The following is a 24,484-nucleotide window of genomic DNA, read 5'->3' as shown; positions in this document are numbered from 1 at the left end:
AGTTTTAACTAGGAACTGTTGTGCACCCTCATTAATGCTGTGGCATCCCCCTACAAGAGGGATGGAGCATGGGCAGGGATGGGAGTAGGGAAGAGAAGTGGAATCAAGGGACCAGGGGAGCAGTAATGCCAGTGTTGGCTGATGGGTATCTATCTCTGTTGATGGTGAAAGGAAGTATCTCAGATGAGAAGTTTCTGCTGGGCGACTCACACGGAGTGCTCAGTGTGCACTATGATGGCCTTTATGTTAATACAATCACAGAAACTTCTCCAAACAGTCTAGACAACCTCTCCTTCCTGAAGCCCCTGCATGTAATCAGCATTTCCATGGCACTATTATTACCTGGTTTTACTGGTTCAAGTAATAAATTAGTGATATAAGTAATTAAAGTACTCCAACTGTATTATGTATATGATACCTGTAGTAATTAATAGCCATCATTAGCTAATATAACTCACGAGGTCATGAGACTTCACAACATGCTCATACACTCCCCAGTGACACGTGTTTGTCATTGATATCACAATCAGTTGCAAAGTAGGAGTCCAGTGCTCAGTGAAAAAAAAAAATGCTCATTTCTCATTCTCATGTTCAGATGAGAACAGGAACAACAGGCAATCCCACCAAGCCCCTCTGCAGACAGCCAGGGTATTTAAACCACTGCTGGCTGCAAGGAGACATGCGAAAAGCTACAGCCCAACCACACTCAATAGCTTTTCCCCTTGAGGCTGGACGGGTTTCCTGCCAAAACTTCCACTCCCTCTCCCTCGATCTGGTATTCCTAGCCTGGGAAAGGTGAAGCATCCTTGCACCTTAGCATGTTGTGCTGCCAGGGGGAGGGACACCACAGACATATTTTATAGCAATGGTTTCCAGCAGGTACCAGCATGTCACTGGGTTTACTGCTCACCACCCTCCAGCTGTTTCTGTGGAGTCTGCAATGGTTTTTCTTTGATGTACGGATGCAGGAAACTCCATGCAACAGCAACACGATGCAACTTGGAAACCATCCACCCTCTTCTTTCTCACAACAGCAGGGAGCCCTGGCCCAAGGCTGCCAGTGACTCTGATGAAGGTTGCTCACAGGTGATGTAACGGAGCCTGAGGCTGTGCTCCTTGGCAGGCAGGCCCAGAACAGCATGATCACCATCCCATCCTGGCATGACTCTCTTCGTAACAGTGCATGAAGCTGCACGCAGCAGTGCTAGGGTGGTGGAAAAGGGTTTAGGCTTAGGGTCCTAACCAATACTGTGAAAGGAGGGAAAAGAATTACATGGACTCATTTTTCAGCCCAACCAACTGCTTTCTGACATAGATTTTACAAGGCTACCATCTACTCTCTGGGTAACATCTTCCCAGCAACTCCCTCAGCAGCCTGATGGAGCTGGGAAGCTTTTCAAAAACAGCAGTAAGACCATTTCACCTTGCTGTCCCCTCTGTTCCTTAAACACATTTTCCTGCACTCCTCAAAAAACAGTAATGGCATTATTGGAACAAGGTGTGTGAGTCCTCAAATTTTGTCCTGCACTAATGAAATCCTGTCAGTCAGCAACAGAGCTTATACATGGCTGAGTTTACTGAAGATCTTGTCTGCAGGATTTTCCATGGCACAATGCAAGGGATAATCTGGTCTTGTGAGTGTATGGTGAATAAACTGAGGTTTATTAATCAATGTTTTCAGCTTAAATTATGCCTCCTGCCAGGGAGGTGACATCATTACTAGTCCAGGTTTTAGTGTTCTGCTGAGCTGGCATCTGAAATAGAGCTCATGTTTTGCTGGGCTCTTCAGAAGCCTCCATTCAAAACCTCAGAACTCGAACACAGTAACATAAAATTTGTTTTGCTGGATTTTACAGTGCTGTTGCCTGATAACATCAACACTGGCAGCCTACACTGTACTTTACCTTGCTAAATGTATTTAGGATTAGATGCAAACAGTTGTGTTTCTTTAATCCTTATGGGGTTTAGATAAACCTCACATCAGGCTGAAGTATTGCATGCCAGACCCTGGGAATGAATGGGAGCTCTCCGCAGGAGTCCAGATCCATCTACTTGGGAGACCAGGAACACACTGGGTCCAAACCACTTTGCTGAGCTGGAGAAAGGTCTGAGAGCCTCTGAGTCAAATTGGAGACCAAAGTAGCTATTTCTTATAATCACTAGGCAAATGAGGATTTTGTAATTAATTTTATCCTAGAACTAAAATTTCCTAGAAGTGAAATAGTTTATAAGTATGAACAATGATAAAGAAGTCAATGAGAATTCAGCCTTCTCATACTGAATGCCCCTGAGATCTGCAGTTTGGATTTCAAGAGTTAATTAAAAAAAATAAAAATCACAGCTTTGGAAACTCTTGAATTCCCTTTTGTATTTGCATCAGTTTGTGCAAACTTCATTGATTTATCCCTGTTATCTTTACAGTAGAGTAACTCTTGTATAGTTTAGCACTCTTGAGATGCGTGAACATTTAGATAAGGAAATTAGCTAAACACCTGTCCCCTTCTAGGATAGGGCAAATCTCAGTAACTCTGAGAATGAATTACGTTTGCACTAGCTGACACTGCATACAGCTCACTTGAAAACTGCTTTTACTAGGGGCAAGTTTTGGGGTTGGCCAGTGAGAAATCAAACAACATACCACAGGAACCACTGTGAGGTGGGTGACCTCAAAGATGGGTTAAGGTCTAATGCTAGCTTTAAACCATCTTTCCTAATAGCAAAATTAACTAAATCTTGCTCTTTCAAGAATGTAATTAAGGGAGCTTTATCAGTAGTGGCAGCATCTGGATAAAACTAGTTCTGACACAAATGATGCTAGCATATGACTAAACCCCTTGCACAATACAATGTGGGCTATCTAGAATAAGCTTTCACAAAATAATAGTAAGGATTACCAGCAGAGCAAGCAGATTGACTCTGCTGTAAGCAGGCATGTGGGACCACGCTTACAAGATCAAACAAGGATAAGATAATCCCAGGTGAGTGGAAGGTATTTAGTGGATGCAAAAGGCCTGAGGACACCAATGTGGGACAAGTCTTTTAAGAAGTAACTAGGTCAGACGAGCCAATGATTTACTCAGCTCCCCAAAACAGGGAAAAAAATGTTTACATATAATTTTGGCGTAGTTAAAGCCTTGAGAATTTTGTTTTGAGGTGATAAAAGTGCTTTGGGTCAATTTTACAAATGAAGGGAGAACTGGTTTTATGTAGAGCCTGTGGGCTTTCCCATGGCCAGGGAATCAGAGGAAAACAGAGGCACACCTCCCTGCTCACAGAGCTGTTGAATCAGCAAGGGGAATGAATGGGAGCTGTTAATACACCTTAATGCTGTTTCTCAGAAATAAACTGTCCTAATTATAAACTGCTGAGCTCTAAATGGCAGAAGCCAGACAAAAAGCTGAGGAAGTGAGATGGAAAGAGGGATTTACAGCAGGAACATGGGGAAGGATGGGGTTGTGTCAGGAGAATAGCAAGAAGGGTGAAGGGGGGAGTGGGGCTTATCAGGCAATGGGAGAGATGCTCAGGGTAATAGGGTGACGAAGTGCAGGACAGCCAGAAGGAATGTGGCAGGGTTGGATACAGGCTTTATCTTTAAAAAATTCTGAACCTTGCCCTCAGGAAAGACAAAGACAGAAGAAGAGATCTGCTGAGGAGATAGAATATGTATGCTAATATATATAAAGTATGTATTTATAGATAAGAAATACATTTATAGATTATAAATGCATAAAATATAAAATATATATATATAAAATATAGTAAATTGATAGAAACAGTCCTTATCAATAGAAATAAACTATGTGGTGAAAGTTTCCGTTCTTGTTTTTGTTTGCCTTCATTACAAGGTATTATTCCCCAGTATCACAGTAATGTATTCCTTAATATTGTTCCTATAGTAACGGACTAACTGACATACTTATGTCTGTCCCTCACAATTACACTGCTTCTGACAGACCAACTAATTATTAGACATGAGAAAATGAATTCTTGGATGTCAGACTGTCTTCTAGCTCACTTAGCAGTGTCTCACCATTGAAGCATGTTTTATTTCATACCAGCATGGCCCCTTAGTCACAGGGAGAATTTCCTTTCCTTGCTAGAACTGCAGTGCTAGTCTCTTCCCTTCAGGAACTCTGCTGTTTATTTTTGATAGTCTGTAGGAAATGTTATCAAAAGGGAAAATCTAACAGTGTTGGAGGCTACCTGAGGAGACATGGTAAATAACTTAGCATCATCACACATAGTTCCAGCAGAGCTGGGAGTGGGACAGGTTGGACAAGAGAGCACAGGCATTTCATGAAATAAATGGAGTCAGCCTGCTCTGACTCATATACCTCTTATTTGTCTGACTTTGAGAGATCCTTTCCCTTCATGTAACCTCCAAGCTGTGAAACAACAGTTGCTAATACTTCTGCTTTCCACTGTGCTCCCTTCCCTCAAAGGATCTGCCTCTTGGTCTCATTTACAGCAAACACCACCTCGTTCCACAGGAACTGATAGTGGCTTTGCTTATGGAGCAGGGCTCTGAGACGTGCACAGATCATGCACAATCTGGTCATTCACAATTCACTGCAAGTGAAAAAAGAAAATCATAAATGGGAAGAAAAAAATCTCGGTGAGCTGTGGCTGCCAGCATGCAGGCTGCAGTGCACTAGAAGCACGTTTAAGGGGAGAGGACAGCTAACCTTTCTCATTCACAGGCCTGATGTGGAGGTCGTTTTTAATCTCACAGTACAGGCTATTCAGCTCTACATACCAGCTGCTGGACAATGCGGGTTGCATGCCACTAACAGTCCCAGGGGACTGATTTCACGCCTGACCTACAGACAGCCATTTCACTGTACGGTGCTTGTGCTGGAGGTTTTGTATGGAGCTGCCACCAGCCAGTTTGCCAGCCTTCATTTCTGAAGAAGTTGTTCCTGTGCTGAAGAAGAGCAACCTGGCACCCATACATGTAATGAGTAGCTGATTTGGTATTTGATTAGTAAAGAGGATGAGATAAACCTGCATTTCCCTATAAGCACTGGGAACTTTGTGCATAATCCCAAACCAACCCAGCCAGTGCGTGACAGCCCTCTGGACTTGGGAGATGGGGCCACTTTTAACAAGCAGCTGAAGCAGTCTTTTTTGCAGCATGAACTGGCTGGTGAGAACAGGTCTAACTGCTGGTCTTTTGTGAAAACTTACTCCTAATCAGTCCAGCCTGCAGTGTGATTCAGCAGGGTGCTGATTCCTCTCGTGAGGCACCCACTGCTGCCCAGCCTTCTGTCTGACATCTAGAGAGGTGTTTCTGAGCTCTACACATCTTCCTTCCCCCATACCCCTGGTGAGACACTTTCATGGTGCCTGCACTGACCTCATGTGGATGGCGAAGAGGTTTAGGATTTCAAGAAAAATGACAAAAATGAGTAAAAACACAGGTTGTAGCACAAGTCTGATGGGGAACAACTGAGGGAACTGGGGGTGTTTAGTCTGGAGAAGAGGAGGCTCAGGGGGAACTTTCTCTCTCTCCACAGCTGCCTGAAAGGAGGTTGTAGTGAGATGTGTGTCAGTCTCTTTTCCCAAGTAACAAGCAATAGGAGAAAAGGTAACTGCCTCAAGCTGCACCAACGGAGGTTTAGACTGGGTATTAGGAACAATTTCTTCACAGGAGGGTGCTCAGGCATTAGAACAGGCTGCCCAAGGCAGTGGTGGAATCTGTCCCTGGGAGCGATCACAAACAGCGCAGATGAGGCTCAGTGACATGGGTTAGTGGTGGCCTTGGCAGCGCTGGGGTACAGGCTGGACTTGCGATCTTAAAGGTCTTTGCCAACCTGTCTGAATCCATGATTCTACCTGAGGCCACAGCTGGAGAGCCTCCTGCTGCCTTCCCGCCCGCTGGGGTGGCTGGCGCAGGGTCACACACCCCATTCACCCCCTCGCTCCTGGGTGGGTGCCGCAGCGGTCGGGTCTGACTGCGACAGGGATGGGGCCAAGCCCCACGGTGACTGTGTAAGCGCTGCTGCCCGGCCGCCTCCGCCACAGCCAGGGCTGGGACCGCGCGGCGGGGCTGGGCCAGGCCCGCCATGGCTCCGCCCCGGTTCTTTAATCGGCTGCGGGGCCGTGCCCGGCTAAGGCGAGTCGAGTCGAGACGAGCAGAGACCTGAGGTAAGAGCAGTGGAGGTGCGGGATGGGAGCGGTGGCCGCTGCGCTGTGGGGTCTGTCCCGCTCCACCCCACCCCACCCGTGAGGGCTGCGGGGAGCCCTCCGGAGATGGGGTGTGAGGGGGGCCGGGGACGGTGCTGGGTCCGGGAAGGGGTGCGGGGAGCGGGTTCGGCAAAAGGGTGTGTGAGGGCCAGCGCTGCGGGCAAGGGGAAGCACACGGAGCGGTGGCTCCGCGGTGCTGCTGGGTCGGTGTGCTGAACGGAGCTGTGACACGCCTGGCTTCCCCGGCTCCTTGAAAAACAAATCTAACTGGATAGCTTGAAATTCCTCAGTGCCTGTCTTGGGGCTGGTTTAGGCCTCTTGTGTTTATGTTGTAACAAATGGTTTGGAAAGGACTTTGCAGTCATTGTGGCTTGTCCCTGGCCTTTTGGAGAACGCTGAGTAGCGTGCTCTCCTCTTGATGGGTACAAGCTTAGTAGAAGTTGGGATACTCTTATTAGAGGACAGTACCAGCCAACAAACCTGCGTTCAAAAATTGGGGTTGTTGGCACAGGTAGTGAGATCACCTGGGTGCCTAACTGCTGCTGCAGAGCTCCCTGGAGGCCTGCCTGAACTAGCCAGCGGGTCCTGAGGGAGCGGGGAAGGTGTAATGCAGGGCTGGAAATGTGGATCTGCTGCCTGTGGAGCTCTGGGGGGAGATCTGGGCAGCAGAAATCCAGGGGGGTTCCAGTGGGTAGGAATACAGGCTTGTATGCTGGCCTATGTGCAGAGCTGTTTCATCTTGGCCAGTTTCACCATAGGTGCCTTCTGGGCACCGCTGCCTCAGGATAGCCCTTACTGTTGGGTAACTGAAGAAATGCTGCTGTTCTTCCCACACAAGCCGTCATGGGATGATAAATGGAAATATGTTCCGTGGAAGAGGCAAAGGTGACCTGGAGTATTGACTTCAGTCCCTTTGTGCTTTTCAGTTAACGAATTCCCAGAGCCCTTATCGGAAGCTGACCAGAGTCTGCTAATGCTTGCCAGATCGTCTAATACTCCATCTCCTTTGGGAAGGAGGGGTGGAGCTGCACCCCGTGTTGCCCAGTATCCCATGGGAGATCTGAGGCAAAGCTGGAAGCCTGATCCAGTTCCTCAGCTCTCGTGTGCATGGCAACTAAATAATTGCTTGCTAACAAAGTGATTAAAATAATTTAGGCTCATGCAAATGCACAAAAAAATCAGGAGCGTGGGGATGGCGAGACGATAAGACAGAAGTAGTTCCTGTACCAAATATGATTTGTGTTTTGGAAGGCACACAAAGTGGAAAGGAATCTCTTCTTTTCCCCCTTCTTTTCTTTTAGTTTTTTTCCAGCCTGTGCATTCCTTTTTCCAAAGCTTTGTGCAGTCTATATTCCCTTTAAATAAGGACGCTCTTTGCCGTGATTGATGTCAGCTGCTGTGTAGTAGCACAGCCAAGCACTTGAATACAAGAAATGGAATCTTAATTTTTAGACTCTACAGTTGTGCCAAGAATGACAAAGGCAAAGTGGGATATGTCATAAAACTACTTTTATGAGCTCGGTCAGAGTATTAGTGCTAAACCATGGAGCAGTAATGGTGCTAATCCCGTGGAAGTATTAAACAAAGGGATATCTCAGTAATTAGTGTCAGTGTGCAAATGGCACTGCTCAGCCACTCCAAGGAAGTTTCCTAAGCCTTTGCTTAGGAATGTACCTAAGATGCCCCAATTTAGCTTAATAAACTAATCTTATTTTCCCACATGCCATGAATGGCTGTCTGCTTGTCTTAGACAAAGGTCTTGTAGCAGCTACTTGGCAGCATGTCTGACTTAGGAACCGTGCACCCTGCCCTGCATCCCTAAAGCTGCTGGTCAGGCTGCTGGGGCGGGAGGCTTGTTCTAGCAGCACCATCAATATGGGTTGCTTGATTCAGGCTTAGGGAAGATGTGATTCAGGCTCTGAGATGTGATTTGTGAGTCTTCTCTACCCTTCCTGGGGAGCACAAGGCCACAACCAGACCCCCTTCCTCTGCACCGATGTCTCTCCCACACGTTGGTGGGAGCCGTGAGAGAAAGGGATCTTGAAGCAAAGTGCTCCTCTCTGCCTCCCTGTGTTGGCCAGATCATGGTGGTGCTTCCAGTTCCTCTCTGTTGGCTAGGGGAGAGCTGGAGGGTGGTAGTCCTCTGCTTCTGGCTCAGAGGGGTGAGTGGCAAAGCTGACTGAAGGGAGAAGGTTGTGGGTATGGTGTGGGGTCTCTTCTCACTGTTTGGCCAACAGAGGATTGCTTCTAAGGGTAACTGAAGGTGAGTTCTGCTGAGAGAAGTCGGAAGCTCACAAATTCCTTCCCTTCCTCCCTGATAGCAGACCTGTACCACAGTGTGGCTGGGGGAAATGGTGCTGCTGGTGGGGTAGGGTGGCAGGAGTTTCCTCTGGGCTTCCAGTGGGCAAAGCCATGGTCCTCACCCGGAAACCCTGTTGAAACATGGGGCGATAAGGAGCAGTGGGCATGATGAGGCCTGAGCAGCTCTGCTGGGTTAGTCTCACTGAGACAATAAACCTCTCTCTGGCTGCTGTTGGGCTCTGGACTTGTGAGGGGTGCTTCTCTGGTGGTGAACTGCAGGGCAGCAAACCCATGTTGACGAGCAGTCACAAGTTGCGGGTGACGCCTGAGAGATGTGCCTTCAACAAACACTGTATTAGCTTCTGGTGGTAGTGGTGGCGGGAGGAGGAAAGCCCCTGAGGAGCTGAAGGTGGCTGGCAGTGCTCTGCTTTGGTGCTGTGACCTGGGGCATTAATAGAAGGAGCTCCCAGCTGAGCTGGGCGGGAACTGCTGGGGTGATGGCAGCAGTGCAGGAAAGCTGGGGAGGGGGCAGACTGGCCTGAGATGGGACCATTGCTGCTTCTGGCTTAATGTAGGAGACTGTTCCCAAGGCTGCAGTTTGACATAATGGGTGATGGTGCCTGTCCCACCCTCCTAGCCTTATGAGTGTCTATTGCGAGTAATGTAGGTGAAGGAGTTTTATTTTAAAGAAGCTGTGGCTCCCTGAGTTTGGTTTGGTTCATATATGTGCCTGGTAAAGGTGCAGCTCATGCAATAGCAATGGAGTCCCCAGGAAATTATGCCCCTTACACTTATTTGAAGTGTAGGCTTGATCTTGAAGGAGTTCAGAATGTCCCTGCAGCCCTAATAAGTGGTTTTCCGCTGAAGTGAACTTTGGCTTGTACCGCATCCCAAATGATACGCCCTGCAGTAAAACAAAATGCCGTTGTTGGCACAATTGGTTTGCTTCCATCAGACAAGAGGCTCAGCATTAATGAAGCATAGAAACTGAAATTGTATCCAGCGGGGGGGGGGGGGGGCCTTCACACAAGGTACAGTAAAGCCCTTGTGCATGAAACTGTAATTTGTGCATATCCAATTTATGTAACTTCCAAAGCCCTGGGCAGGGACAGGAGGACACGTCTCTTGAAGACCGTGTCTCTATTTTTCTTGCTGTTAAGCAGCAGCCTCTGTTCCTCTTGCCAGTCCATCTGCTGTTACAAATAGCTCTAGAGAGCTTGCCTAAGCCTTTAAGCCTGGTCTGGGATCTCAAGGGCTGAGAAGTGGGTCTGACCACAAAAACTCCTCACACGGTGGAAGGTCATGTTTTCAAACAGCTTGTGAAATCACAGGCGTTGTGCTCTGGTACACAGGCTTCACAGGCCTGGTCTGAAGCAACCTGTAACCCCAGCTGTCCTTCCACTGGGGCAGTGGAGGGCACCGTGGCTAACAGAGCTCTCCCTTTCTCCCCGCCGCCAGGTACACAGAGCCACCATGCCGAACTGGGGAGGCGGCAACAAGTGCGGCGCCTGCGGCCGCACCGTCTACCATGCTGAGGAGGTGCAGTGCGATGGCAGGAGCTTCCACCGGTGCTGCTTCCTCTGCAGTAAGTGCTGCCCTGGGGATCACTACAGCAAGGTGCTGCTCTGAAGGAGACATCCCAGGCTCAGCTGGCACCTGTGACACACAGGGGATTGCATGGCCAGAGATGGCTTTGTCCATCATACGTTGGGTTTGACACCTGCCTCACCATGTGCTTGCTGGGCTGGGCAGTACCAAAGGGAGAGTCTGTCTCCTGGAGAGAGATTATCCTACCTGTCCAGTGTGGGAGATGCACCTCCAAAACCAGAGCACACTGTGCTTTTCTCCTGTATGCCCCCTTCCCAGCCTTCTCCTTGGGAGTCTAAGGGATCTAGGATAGAAACCTGGCATAAGTATTGCTTAAACAGAGGAGAAAGCCCCATGGCAGAGCTCTGTTTGCACTGATCTCAGCTCAGCTGGATTTCTGCTGGAGGTCCTGGGGCCAGCAGCAGCTGAGGGAACAGTTATCACAGCCCTGTCCTGAAGCCCCACATGGAGCAGGACACCAGTATGCTTGAGCACAGCCAAGCTGTTGATGCTTAAGCACAGCCAAAAGCCTAGACTTTATTGGCACAGGGGCCTGTGATTTATTTCAGATGAAAGGAGTCCAGAGCGTTATTTTCCAGTCCAGCCAACACACCCAGCGAGGCATTGAAAATCACTCTCTCTGCTGAAAAGATCTCTGCTTAGATGGAGGGAACAAAGGGTCGCTGTGAATCCGAGGCTCCTGCTTGGCAAACAGACAGCCTGTCTGTCTGAATCAGAGAATTATACCTGACTACAAACAGGACATACTGTTTTGTCCCACTTGATGGTGTTTTAATACCTGTGGGCACAGCCAGGGTTTTAGCCCTCTTCACATAAGCTGCAGTTACCACTGGCTCTCTCGAAGTAGTTTGCTACAGTGTGCAGCGTAACACCAGCGCACTGTGCTGGCGTGTGAGCCTCCGCACACCTACGCTCCTTAGCTCTACAGCAGTCACGAAAACAAGATTAGATGTCTCAGCTGCCTCATTTTCAGCCTTTTATGGGAGTTTCTATTAAAAGAAACCTGGAACTTAGAATCAAACAATGGCTCTAGTGTGTCTGAGTATTTGCTTTTCCTTAGTGCGCAGTTCTGGTGGGGTTAAAGTCTGTAGGTTTAACAAACATGCATTAGTTGATTTACTTATTGGATATTAGCATCTTATAAAAAGAACTTTGGAGCTAATGAATGCCATAAGCAAAGGTCACCCTGTGTTTTGAAGACCTTAATATTCTTTTTAAACAAAAAATTCACAAGGCTTTTTCTCTTTCTATTTTTTCTCCCCAAATTCTTTATCACGAGCATAATACTGTTGCAGACGGGAAGAGTGTGCCAGCTGGGATACAAAAGAAGGTTTAAGAAGGAAACAGTTCTGCCTTCTACTGTAACCTTGAGCAGAGAACTTGCATTGTGCTGAAGGACAATGTAGGAATGCTAGAAAAGCACAGCCCCTCCGGTGACAGCTGTGAAATGGCCCCAGCTCTGCCCCAAACCAGCACCGAGGCAGGGAAAACCTTGAAGGTTGTTTTCTTTCCCAGCCCCACCCTGGCCAGAAGGGCAAGACAGGGACTTCTCTTCACTGGTAGGCTCCTGCTTTATGCTGCATGGCATCTGTCAAGGGAAACTGCTGACTGCACTATCTGGGTTTCTGAGCAGCCTCATTCATCAAACCACAGCAGGTTTCCAAGCTTTAAATGTCATGGCCATGAAGAGGTGGGAGGGAACAGAGCCCTTTATAGAGCTAAGCATAATTCACTCATTCAGACAGCAACCTGCTCCCTCTAATCTCTGGCAGTCCCAAGAATTGTGGACTAGGAAACCCATAATACCACTTCTCACTTGATTTTTGGCTTAATACATGCGCTGATGGAAATGGCCCCTTAAGGCAGTTTAACTTTTCGGCTTTTTCCTCCAGTGGTCTGTCGGAAAAACTTGGACAGCACAACTGTAGCAATTCATGATGCTGAAGTTTACTGCAAGTCTTGCTATGGAAAAAAGTATGGACCAAAAGGTTATGGATATGGTCAGGGGGCAGGAACGCTGAACATGGACAGGGGAGAGAGACTAGGCATCAAGCCTGAGAGGTAAGTTGGAGAGGGTGTGATCCTTGTCTCCAGTACCGCTTTCAGAGGAGTCTTTCAGGCTGGATTTTTTCAGGACCAGAGAATCATGGAATGGTTTGGGTTGGAAGGGACCTTTTAAAGCTTATCCAGTTCCAACCCCCCTGCCATGGGCAGGAACACCTTCCACTAGACCAGGTTGCTCAAAGGCCCATCCAACCTGGCCTTGAACACTGCCAGAGATGGGGCAGCCACAGCTTCTCTGGGCAACCTGTGCCAGTGCCTCACCACCCTCACAGGGAAGAGCTTCTTCCTAATATCCAATCTTAATCTACCCTTTTCCAGCTTAAAGCCATTCCCCCTTGTCCTGTCACATCATGCCCTTGTAAAAAGTCCCTCTCCAGATTTCTTGTAACCCCTTTAGGCACTGGAAGGTGCTCGAAGGTCTCCCTGGAGCCTTCTCTTCTACAGGCTGAACAACCCCAGCTCTCTCAGCCTGTCTTAATAGGAGAGGTGCTGCAGCACCTTTGTGGCCTGGAGACTGTGGGTCTCAAGTTGCTTTCCTGAATAAGCTGCAAATGCAAGTGTTCAACAGGTTGGTGCAGGGATGGTTTCAGAGCTGAGAATCTGGGGCTACAAGAAGAATGAATTTTAACTGGCAAATGAAGAACCATTTGAGCTTAATTATAGCCAAACCCCCTATTAAATAGTAAACATTCCTAGTTTGATCAAGTCCTTGCTGTGAAGCAAAGTGTGTGGAAAGAAGCTGAGGTATGCCTCACAGCTTGCTTTCTGCCAATTTCCCACATTAGTGCTTGATGTTTACATGGTGTATGCTCTCCAGCCAGGCTCAATGACCAGTTCAGGTTCCAGACAGGAATTTAACAGAGCTCTTTCTAGCTTACTGTCTGAGGGATTCATGTCCTGATACAGAATTCAGCACTTCAAGAGAAGTGAAAAGGGGAAGGCTCCTCAGAAAACTAGCTTTTAGAGCTTCTTTTTGTCATTTGGAGTAGGACCTTTCTCTCTTTGGGTTTGTTTTGTTGGAGTTTTTTTCCGTACTAAGTTGTCATTGTCCAGCCTTGCTGGTAACTTCCTGCTCCAGTCCTGCAAAGGTACTGTGTGGTGCATGCTGCTCTGTTAGTGTTAAGAAGAGCAACAGGTCATTTAGGACAAGAGTAAAGACCACAACTGTCCCCTTTCTTTCAGCGCACCCTCTCCCCACCGACCCACAACAAATCCAAACACTTCAAAGTTTGCCCAGAAGTTCGGAGGAGCAGAGAAGTGCTCCAGGTGTGGTGATTCTGTGTATGCAGCTGAGAAAGTAATAGGAGCTGGAAAGGTAAGGAACTGGTGTGCTGTTTGTACCTGCTGCATGGACTTTAAAGTGAGCCAGCCAGATGTGTCATGTGGGTTCCCGGAGGGAAGCAACTGCGGGGCAGAGTTACCTGGAAATTGCATTTCTTAGTATTGGGAATAGTACTTGGAATTTGATCAACTTAATTGAACAGAAAGCACTTGAAACACAGGGTGCTGAGTGCTCACCTTGGGGTTCAGAGCTGAAGCTTCACTATCATCTCGAGTCAGAGACATGAAGTTGATTACACAAGTGCTCTCTCCCTGCAGGAAAGGGAAAAGGCTTGTGGTGTGCAGCTCCTGATGGAGGCTCAAGGGGATGTTCTCTGGAAATACCCTGTAAAGCTGTGTGTCAGTCTCCCAGACTCACTAAAGGGAGCCAAGATCTGTTCTGAACTGATTAGAGCAAGCCCAAACCTTCCAAAACACTGCCCAGAGTGGGATTCTCTGTGGAATGAGGGCCTTTGGGTCACTTGGAGAAATGTAGATGCTCTTGTCTGCTGCTAGTAAACTGGTGTTTGTTACACCAGTCATCTATAAGCAATACTGATGCAGGCACCTCCAGTTAATGCATTTTTTTACCAACTCAGGCATTCTTTGCATTTAAAATGTCTTTTTTTCTTGGTATTTTTCCCCTAGCCATGGCACAAAAACTGCTTCCGATGTGCAAAGTGTGGAAAAAGCCTAGAATCTACAACTCTAACTGAGAAAGAGGGAGAAATTTATTGTAAAGGTGAGGAAAGAAACAAATGCCATTTGTTTATGGTTTAAGGTAATGTGTTACAAGGATAGCTGCTCAATTTATTCCTGGTATAAGAATTTTTCATGCTCTTGTCAAGATAGAAGTGTTCTATAAGGCATAGGAATAGAGCTGATAAATGAAATATTACTGAAGCTGCTGACATAATTTACATCTGCATCAAGCGAAACATTGCACACTGAGAAGTGCAAGAGCAGCCCCTGCCCTCTCCCTGGGTCAGGGCATAGATCAGAGTAAGAAAACAAGCTAGCCAGCATCCTGCCATGCCTTCTTCCATGGCATTGTGGGTACAAACTGGATCCACACAGTGGTTTGATAACATGTGCCTTAACAGACACCTGGGCACAGAACTGATGAGCTGCTTTCACAGAGCAGGTTGGGAGCTACATGGACTGAACAGCCATAGTGGCTGAGTTCAGTCGTGGCAGTTATGCAGCTTGACAATGTTTTTAAGCATTGCTTCTGATGGGGATGTTCTGGTTACTGATGGGAAGCAGATGAGGCACTTGTCTATGCAGAGTTGTTAATTAATCAGCCATAAGCTTCAGATACTCCACGTCCCTCTTTCTCACAGGTTGCTATGCGAAGAACTTTGGCCCCAAGGGATTTGGGTACGGCCAAGGAGCAGGTGCCCTTGTTCATGCCCAGTGAGGAGGCACGGCTCAACACCCCTTATGGCTCTGCTGAGATCCTGCTACAAGAACCAAGAGTTTCCTGAATGTTACTAACTACTGTGAAACAGCTACTAGTTACTGTAGTGCTTGGGCAGACATTCAGCAGATGATTATTAATTGTTTTTAAAAAGCACTGCTTTTTTCCTTGCTTTGTGTATCACACTGTAACACTTTTAATACTGAGTATCAGTTCAATAAAGCTTTGCTTATTGATCTATCCTAAAGCCAAGTGTTTTTTATGGTTTACAAAGCACGTGAGGGTAGTGTTGCTGGGGTATGTGAGGGATGCAGATACGATGTTACAGACTTGGTGCAGACCTTCACTGAAAGCTGGATGTAACACAGGTTCTGTCCTTCAGAGGTGCATAGACTGTCTTTCACTATCATAGAACGGTTTGAGTGGGAAGAGATCTTAAAGCCCATCCAGTTCCAATGCTCCTGCCATGGACAGGGACACCTTCCACTAGATGAGTGGCTAGGGGTATTAACTTGGCTAGGGGTATTAAGGATAACAGGAAGGGATTCTACAGGTACATAGCAAATAAAAAACAGACTAGGGAGAACGCAGGCCCCCTCAGGAAGCTCTCAGGAGAACTGGCTACACAGGATTTGGAGAAGGCTGGGGTTCTGAATGACTTCTTTGCCTCAGTCTTCACTGGCAAAGGCTCTGACCAAACCACCCAAGTCTTGGAAGGCAGACGCAGGGACTGTGAGAATGAAGACCTTGCACCCACTGCAGGAGAGGATCTGGTTCGAGACCATCTTAAAAATCTGAACATGCGCAAGTCCATGGGTGCTGATGAAATCCATCCACAGGTCCTGAAGGAGCTGGAAAATGAAGTTGCGAAGCCGCTGGCCATCATATTTGAGAAATCATGGCAGTCAGGTGAAGTTCCCGATGGGTGGAAAAAGGGAAATATAAACCCCATTTTCAAGAAGGGGAAAATGGATGACCCGGGGAACTACACACCAGTCAGCCTCACCTCTGTGCCTGGCAAAATCTTGGAGCAGATTCTCCTGGAAGGCATGCTAAGGCACATGAAAAACAACAAGGTGCTTGGTGACAGCCAGCATGGCTTCACTAAGGGGAAATCCTGACAGACCAATTTGGTGGCCTTCTATGATGGGGCTACAGAACTGATGGACAGGGGAAGGGCAGTTGATGTCATCTACCTGGACTTGGGCAAAGCATTTGACACTGTCCCACACGACATCCTTGTCTCTAAATTGGAGAGACATCAATTTGATGGATGGACCACTCAGTGGATAAAGAACTGGATGGATGGCCGCACACAAAGAGTTGTGGTCAATGGCTCAATGTCCAGCTGGAGACCAGTAACGAGTGGTGTCCCTCAGGGATCGGTGTTGGGACCGGTCTTGTTCAACATCTTTGTCGGTGACATGGACAGTGGGATTGAGTGTGCCCTCAGCAAGTTTGCCGATGACACCAAACTGTGTGGTTCGGTTGATACGCTGGAGGGAAGGAATGCCATCCAGAGGGACCTTGACACGCTTGTGAGGTGGGCTGATGCCAACCTCATGAAGTTTAACCATGCCAAGTGCAAGGTCCTACACCTGGGTCGGAGCAATCCCAGGCACAGCTACAGGTTGGGCAGAGAAGAGATTCAGAGCAGCCCTGTGGAGAAGGACTTGGGGGTGTTGGTTGATGAGAAAATGAACATGAGGCGGCTTCAGTGTGCGCTCACAGCCCAGAAAGCCAACCGTATCCTGGGATGCATCAAAAGGAGTGTGACCAGCAGGTCAAAGGAGGTGATCCTGCCCATTTACTCTGCTCTTGTGAGACCTCACCTGGAGTATTGTGTGCAGTTCTGGTGTCCTCAACATAAAAAGGACATGGAACTGTTGGAACAAGTCCAGAGAAGGGCCACGAGGATGATCAGGGGACTGGAGCACCTCCTGTATGAAGACAGGCTGGAGAAGAGAAGGCTGCGTGGAGACCTCATAGCAGCCTTCCAGTACCTGAAGGGGGCCTATAGGGATGCTGGGGAGGGACTCTTCATTAGGGACTGTAGTGATAGGACAAGGGGTAACGGGTTTAAACTTAAACAGGGGAAGTTTAGATTGGCTGTAAGGAGGAAATTCTTTCCTGTTAGGGTGGTGAGGCAGTGGAATGGGTTGCCCAGGGAGGTTGTGAATGCTCCATCCCTGGCAGTGTTCAAGACCAGTTTGGACGAGGCCTTGGGTGATATGGTTTAGTGTGAGGTGTCCCTGCCCATGGCAGGGGGGTTGGAACTAGATGATCTTAAGGTCCTTTCCAACCCCAACTATTCTGTGATTCTATGAGGTTGCCAAAAGCCACATCTAACCTGGCTTTGATTGGTATTGAGGTGGTGGTGTGCACAGGATTTAGTGTGCAGGAGCATTCTACCAAGACAGCTGCAGATTAATACCATCCCTGTGTGGCAACTGACCAAGCTCTGGACTATCACACCAAACACAGGTTTAAGAGCAGCTTTTGACCTTTTCTTTATAGTACTAGGACCCTTAGTTCCCTGAAGCTGGTGGAAGGTTTCAGCCTCTTGAGCATCTGACAAGGCAGCTGCAGTACCATAACTGAGCTGAGTAAAATTCTGTTCTAAACACTCTGGTAGAAAACGTGACTTGAATGAGAGCTGATGGGCAATGAGTAACAGCAATTAAACACATCAAATGCAGCAGATCAATGCTATGTGAACACACCACATGTGTTTCACCATGTTGAATGAAAACCATAATAATCAGAGACCTTGACTCTGCTAATGTAACTTTTTAGGGATTCCTGCTAATAGAGGTCCAGGATTAGGAAAGTTTCCTTTGCCTTAACCAGATCTTGAGTGGAAGGCTTATGGAAGAGCTTGGTTAGAGCAGCCAAGGGCTAGAGCAGGTCCCAGTATCAGTCTGAAGTTTCCTCTGCTTCACCTGAAGCAGTCCTCCCCGGCACGCTCAGCCTCCTCTACTAAGATTCTTTTGCAAAGCTAATGGCTTCCTCTTGCCTACAGTAGAGGAGGCACATGACATATGTGCACTGATGCCTTCTAAAAGCACAAACCCTGCCTCAGAGGAGCATGCCTGAGCTCTAGCAGGCAACAGGCACTTGTAGGGGTGTTTTTCCATCCCTTCCAGTGAAGGGCTTCACTAGAGGCCAACCACATGTGGAAGGAAGTATGGGTGCAACGGACCTGGTGGTGTGGGGTAGAGAAGGAGGCTCAGTTACAACTCTCATCCTGCCCAACAGGAGTTAGTTAAAGAAGAGAGATTTGAAACTGTCAGGCTGGGGATGCAGGCTGATAGCTTTGGAAGAGAAAGAACCTTGACAGAGTCAATTTATGAAGATACGTTCAAGACTGGAAATGTTGCAATAAGATATTAAGCAGAGCTTCAAGCAACATCCAGGATTGTGGTCTGAGGCAGTGCAAGCCAAAAACCTAATTAGAAAAATATGTACTAGTGAAAATAGCACACAAAGAGCATTTTGTACAGGTTACAAAGGAACAATATTGCTGTGAGGAAGAACAGCCAGCCTTCTCCAAATGCATGTACAGTTCACAGCGAGGAAGACTGCAACTTAAAAGACAACCATAAGGCAGAAGCAGGACGGATTTCAGGGGGAGAGACACAGCAAGCAACAGCACAGCCCAGCAAACCTGGGCAGAAGCTTGGTCCTGCTACTCACACTGATGATCCAGTACTTTTGTCCTTAAAAACCCACAAAACCCCCAAAACTTTTCTTCTTTGACGGGTCAACAGCTGTGCAGGAAGGGTTGATCCCCTCTGACTCTTACAGCCTGGACAAACACAGCTCTAACTTAAAAAACATATCCAGGTCCTAGCAGCCAAGGACATGGAAGACACTGAGAGATAGTATCCCCTTTCCATAGCCTTGTTACCTGACGGAAGTGCTTCCTCCTCTCAGGAAAAGCATTATATAAGGCTTGAGCAGCGCTGTTCAATAAGCAGAAACCAAAATAATGCTCTTGACACACTACAGAGTAGATGAAAGTGCTCCCCATTAGTTGATTTAGCTACTATAGCGGATTTAAACCCACCACGTTAGCAGAGTTGGCAGGTGCGATTTACGCTGACAAAACCAGGCATCTAAAACTTTGTTTATCTATAAAAAGCACTTTATATTCTTCAGAAAATAAATTGTAGAAGTCATTTAAACTGATGAAATACCAAGAGCTTTCCTTTCATTCCCTCAGGGAGCCTGAGTGATAACTCATTGCTCCATACAGCTCTACATCCCAACAACTTAACAACAAAAGATTAAGGAAAAAGAAAGCTTGCACCCATAAAAGCCAATATACCTCGTCAAGAGAAATGAGAACCCTACACTGAAGCGCTGTCACTTGGTTATTGTCAACCTCCCAGCTGCAGCAAAGCGCTGATGAACAAAAGCTCAGCCCAGGATGGAGCAGCACTTTGAGTTAGCCTCAGTTTGGAGCCCTAGTTCCATGAGAGATTGGTTCTCAAAAGCAGTTAAATCATCTGGAGATCTTCAATAGCATGTAGGATTGGAGGCAATGTGAGTATGGCACAAAGTTCACGAGATTCTGCAAGTAACTTCAAGCTGGGTCATTTCTACTGTTAAGGTGGATAAAAATCTAAGTGCAAGTATTCACAAGTAGACACTGCTGTCACAGCCAAAACAGCTAATTTTACTTAGAGGCAGCTTACAGGAGGTGTGAGGGAGTGAACTCTAATCAAGCCATAATGAGGGTGCAGAGGGCAGGTTGCTTCCTAAACAAAACCAACGCAGCAACCAGCTTTCAAGCTATCAGGAGCCCATCCATACTGCAAGAGCAGCAGCTGCTCTGAGAGAGAACTGCAGATTCCTGATGGAGAGCAGCAGAACAGAACACCTTCTTTAAGGTACCTTTCCTGATCTGTCCCTGACAAGTCAAAGAGTGGTCAGCTGTGCCCAGCCTCACCAGAACCATTGCCTGGGGAAGAGGAGGACAGCACCAATAATTCTCAATGCCAGTTTTGAACCCAGGAGAAAACACTTTTCTACCCCAATTAGGTGTGCTCTTGAGTCCTAGCCTTAATACTTTAATGGCTGATGCTGGTTATAAATTCACTGGCTATATTCCAGCTTGGATGGTTACCTTGTTTCTACTCAAAACCTAACCTTTAGCATAGAGCAGAAGAGTCAAGGCATTCCATCTCCTTCAAGTGCCACCTAGAAGCACGCATCTTGGTTACAACTCCTAGCCCTGTGTCTATGTCTTGTTTACCCTTAGAATACCTCAACTGTTATTTATCCAACAGGCACATTTGGCCACCTGAAGTGTTCCCTAGAAGGAATTCACCACTAAGAAACCTTACCTTGCCAGCCTGCTTTGCTCAAAAGAGAGGAGTATCTAATAAGTGAGTGGTAATTTTAATTGGTAGTGCAAAAGGTGTACTTCACCAAAACCCACTGTAGTAGTTCACAGGATTTCCCATCAGCATGGAACTGGGTGCATGCTATCTTTAAGACACCTGTAAAAGAAAGACCTTACTAAAATGAGATGCAAAACAGCAGCTATTTTCTCATGATATGGCTTCTGAAACTGGACAAAGACACCACTCTGTGAAATCACATCCCCAGTCAAAGACAAACACTGCATCTAAGAGTCAATATTTATTTGATTAATAACTTACAAAATTTAACAGATTTAATTTATGTAAGGAGAGCTAATTTATTAAACATTTTACAGATTTTTTTTTTTTGTTCACAATGTAATACATCAAGATCTTGACAGTATTAAAATAATACTTGGCACAGTTATAAATAAAGAATATACAAAAAATCCATAGCTTAAAATGTAGTGATGCTGTTTTACACACTAATTGGAAAAACAAAATAGTATCTGGTGGACATCAAAGAATACAGAAACCTGCAAAGAAACAGCACATGTTTAGGGCCAAGACAAAATTCCCATTTATTCTACCTATGTCAGATTAAGTTGGTCTGATCTGCTGTTGGTCTGGATCAGCTTTGTTAGGTTTCAGAAGCAATGCAGTTTTGGTTCAACAGGTGAATTGTATGTTTGATAACTTGACAGGAAAATGCTGCATAGTTGGCTCCCCCCCGGCTTGATTTTACGGTTTCACATCAAACCATTCAGTGTTACTCAAGACAAATCACATTTTGCACTGGAAACTCCATACATCCTAAATCCAGATATGCAAGTTAATTTTCACAGCTACCCACTACTGCTCAAATTCTGCAGGTCTCTACAGAACCGTCACCAGAGAGCTATTAACAAGTAAATAGTGCAGAACTCACTACATACTACCAAAGATCACCTCTTCTTTTACAAACATTTGTGTGACACAAGTCATGGCAGTTAATGCTACTGGGCAACTAAAACCAGAACTTGTATCACGTACTGAACTGCTCTTCTGGTGCTAGGCGATAGTCAATAAAGTGGATGGAAGTTCTTCAAGTCAACCGACCCCTAACAGAAATGTGGGAATGAAAACCAAACCCAAACCCCTACTGAAGAAATATGTAGAACATTACAGGTGATTAAAACAACACTGGAAAGTCTTCATGGTTTTTCTGAGTAGAAGAAAATGTGAATAACTGATGTCAACTGTTTTCACTGAAACAGAACGTGTCTTCGTTAGGACTGCAAGTTTTGTCTGACAAAAACAGCAACAGCTTCTTGCCACCCTCCACCCAAACCCCTCCCATTAAAAATGTATCCAAGACAAAGCTGATTTTTCCAGTATTAAACATTCAAGTACTCTAATGCTGCACTTCTGTAAATCCTGATATCTGGTACTTGCAAACTAAGTGTGTGTCTTGAGATCAATGAACAACTACAGAAAAATGTTCACTTGCAAATACTGAACATCAACTATTTACAGTTTCACTGCTCCTCTTACTAAGGCAAGGGCCGGGAATACCACTAGACTGCTTTATTACCTGTAATCTGCATATTACAGAAAACGCTAATTTTGCCAAGCATCAAACATGCAGTGAATTTGCAGGGCATAACGCCTATTAACAGCAATATTGAACATCACTAAAAGCTCATTAGATATCTTCCTACACTTTTTTGGTTGAATAAAATGAAAATGAGCAGCTTTAAATACACTAAACACACACTCACAGAGAGAAAACTATTTGATAAATTATTTATATACAGATACACATTCTTTACACTGGTCTCAGACATCTGCTTTCAGGTCCCTCCCCAAACTCCCCTCACAGGTTTCTTGAACCACTGGGTTGCTACAGCACTTAGAAGAGAACTAACCTGATTCTCAGTCTCTCTGTAAACAATAGTTAAGGAAGCAGTGAACAATTCACTATGAGTTTATGAAAACACCATAACAAAAAAATCAGTGCATCACATTCAAGAAAAGCCCCTTTGGAATGCAATTTCAGATCATTCCTTACCTTCCAAACATATCTGTAGCATGAGAACTTAAAAAAAAGAAATTAAGGGTGATTTCCATGTGCAACTACACCATCTTCTTCAGAACATTGTGTTACATTTTCTGTGTGTGTGTGCTATCAATGGGGAACTCTGCTTTGTTAAAGTCTGGATTCCATTATTTCACATCCCAACAAAATCAGCATTACAGGCAGCTTTGGGTTCTTCTTCTGCAGTTGCATCCAATTTAAAGCTGTCTTGTCTTTTTACAACTGAGATTCTTGCTCTCACATCTGTGGTTTCCCCCATGCAATTTCTCTTCCAACATGTCTCCAATTTCACTACACTGGTACTGAGGACCAAACCTAATATTAAAACATCTCTAGTTCATAAGTTACTTATACAGTTACTTCAAAGATAATGATTTTTTTCCACTGTTTTCCTGCACATTATATATTGTAATCTAGTTTTACAGGTGTATCATGCATTTATGCAGGGCTTTAACTTTGACAGAAGAGCTTGCTTTATTTATTTCAGACTATATAACCTCAGAACAGGGTTATTACAAGTATTCAGTTGTACCAGTAACTGGTGGCAAAAAACAGTCACCAAAAAACATGGGCAATGTATTTTTGTTTCAGCATTATCTGACGTGCCCTACTGCTATAACTTAACACATTACAGGGGATACCCACCACATGATGTTGGTAACAGTACTGAAAAGCACATTTTTCAAGGTACATAATACTACCAAAAACCTGTATTAAAAATATCACATTACAGGAACTACAACATAGTGATCAGTGAACTCTGCATCATGAAATTTAGTTTTATGTCCTAGATTCTTGTTTCAGTGGAATTACTTGTATTGGGAAATATTTTTTTCTGCTCAGCACAATGTAACTACTTATGTCAATACTTAAATAATCTCATGCTCCATTGTGAAAGACTTTAAATAAAAAACCCAACAACAAATACTGTGAATATGCTGTCGTGAATAATTCTCATGTTAAGAACTGTTAAAATCCCTTTTTGATCTTCCTCCTCTTCCTTATCAGGTTTGGCAGTTTATTCTGTCCACTTTTACGTTTGTTAATAAAATTCTGATGAAGAGAAGGTACTTTATGATTCATCATCAGCCCTACACATAGCATGCTACTCTTCAAGGGATGCAGATTCGAGAGAGAGAGAAAATTTTTCAGGCACCACTCAAATATGATATGCTCACAGGACAAAGGTGGTGCTACACTAGCTGGTAGCCTGATCCTGAAGTCTGGTCATATTCTATTGTATACTGCCTTGTCCAGTCCACAATAACAGGCCGAAATAAACCACAGCATCTGAATTCAAAGAAGTCTATAATGTTCCTTATACATCCATGGCTGAAAACAGAACAAAACAAAAATGTTAGTAAGCAACATCATAGCTTATCCAAAGTACAACATTTTTTGTCTACCTGCAAATTCAACTCTTCACCCTTTAAGTTCCCAACTATAGAAAACCAACTGTGTTATCAATTATCTTAGTGCTTACTGATGAGCAAGTTCTGGAATAAGAAGTAGTTGCCAGACTTGCAAATGTTCGATCCTTGGACGCAGCCAAGACACTAACTTGCTTCCACTACCTACCAAAACTGTATGGAGAAGTGTAACATGTTATTGACATGTACCATCACGTAGCGCAGCATGGCAATTCAGATCCCTAAGAGGAAAGCTGCATTGTACAACTGCATGAAGTTAGTCTCTTCCTAAAATAATTTCCATTTTTATTAATATCTATTTCTGTCACACATACTGGTTCAGCAGCTGCAGGTCTAAGCTCAATTAAGTCCCTAGACAGCACAAAATTAAGCAAGCATTATCTGAATTAAATGAACCATTCAAGTGCTTTCTGTTGTTGAATCAGTTCATTGTTAAATATTTAAGACACCTACATCAAAATTCCAGCATGTTGGGGTTTTTTAACTTAATTATAGATGGGCTGAAGAGATCACAGGCTTCTGGAAGAGAAGCTCATATTATGATATATGTAAGAGCAGGTCTAAGTAACAAGAGAACAACTACTTGACATTGATCCTTTATCTGACAGGTGATGTTCAACTGACAAGTCAGTTATTTTAGACATCTGGTGCTATTTTCAGGAGTCATTTTGATAATAGGAGCTATTTCAGTGAAATGTTTTGTGAATGT

The 24,484-nt window shown here is 45.5% G+C and overlaps 2 protein-coding genes across 2 annotated transcripts in view; one reads left to right on the top strand and one right to left on the bottom strand.

Moving 5' to 3' along the window:
• Positions 1-15,146, top strand: part of CSRP2 (cysteine and glycine rich protein 2) — a 37,808-nt gene extending 22,662 nt beyond the window's left edge. Inside the window, exons 2-6 of the mRNA XM_062613798.1 lie at positions 9,948-10,072; positions 11,988-12,156; positions 13,342-13,474; positions 14,128-14,221; positions 14,823-15,146. Coding sequence (XP_062469782.1) covers positions 9,961-10,072; positions 11,988-12,156; positions 13,342-13,474; positions 14,128-14,221; positions 14,823-14,899 — 585 coding nt within the window. The 5' untranslated portion in view covers positions 9,948-9,960 and the 3' untranslated portion in view covers positions 14,900-15,146. The remainder of the gene's footprint in view (positions 1-9,947; positions 10,073-11,987; positions 12,157-13,341; positions 13,475-14,127; positions 14,222-14,822) is intronic.
• Positions 15,147-20,535: 5,389 nt separating this feature from the next.
• Positions 20,536-24,484, bottom strand: part of ZDHHC17 (zinc finger DHHC-type palmitoyltransferase 17) — a 73,701-nt gene continuing 69,752 nt past the window's right edge. Inside the window, exon 17 of the mRNA XM_062613796.1 lies at positions 20,536-23,677. Coding sequence (XP_062469780.1) covers positions 23,539-23,677 — 139 coding nt within the window. The 3' untranslated portion in view covers positions 20,536-23,538. The remainder of the gene's footprint in view (positions 23,678-24,484) is intronic.

Source organism: Pezoporus occidentalis, unplaced genomic scaffold, assembly GCF_034315485.1.
Source record: "Pezoporus occidentalis ecotype Australia unplaced genomic scaffold, CSIRO_AGI_Poc_V1 ctg17, whole genome shotgun sequence".
Lineage (NCBI taxonomy): Eukaryota > Metazoa > Chordata > Aves > Psittaciformes > Psittacidae > Pezoporus > Pezoporus occidentalis.
Note: the sequence above shows the minus strand (reverse complement) of the source record. Positions and strands in the feature narration are given on the sequence as shown.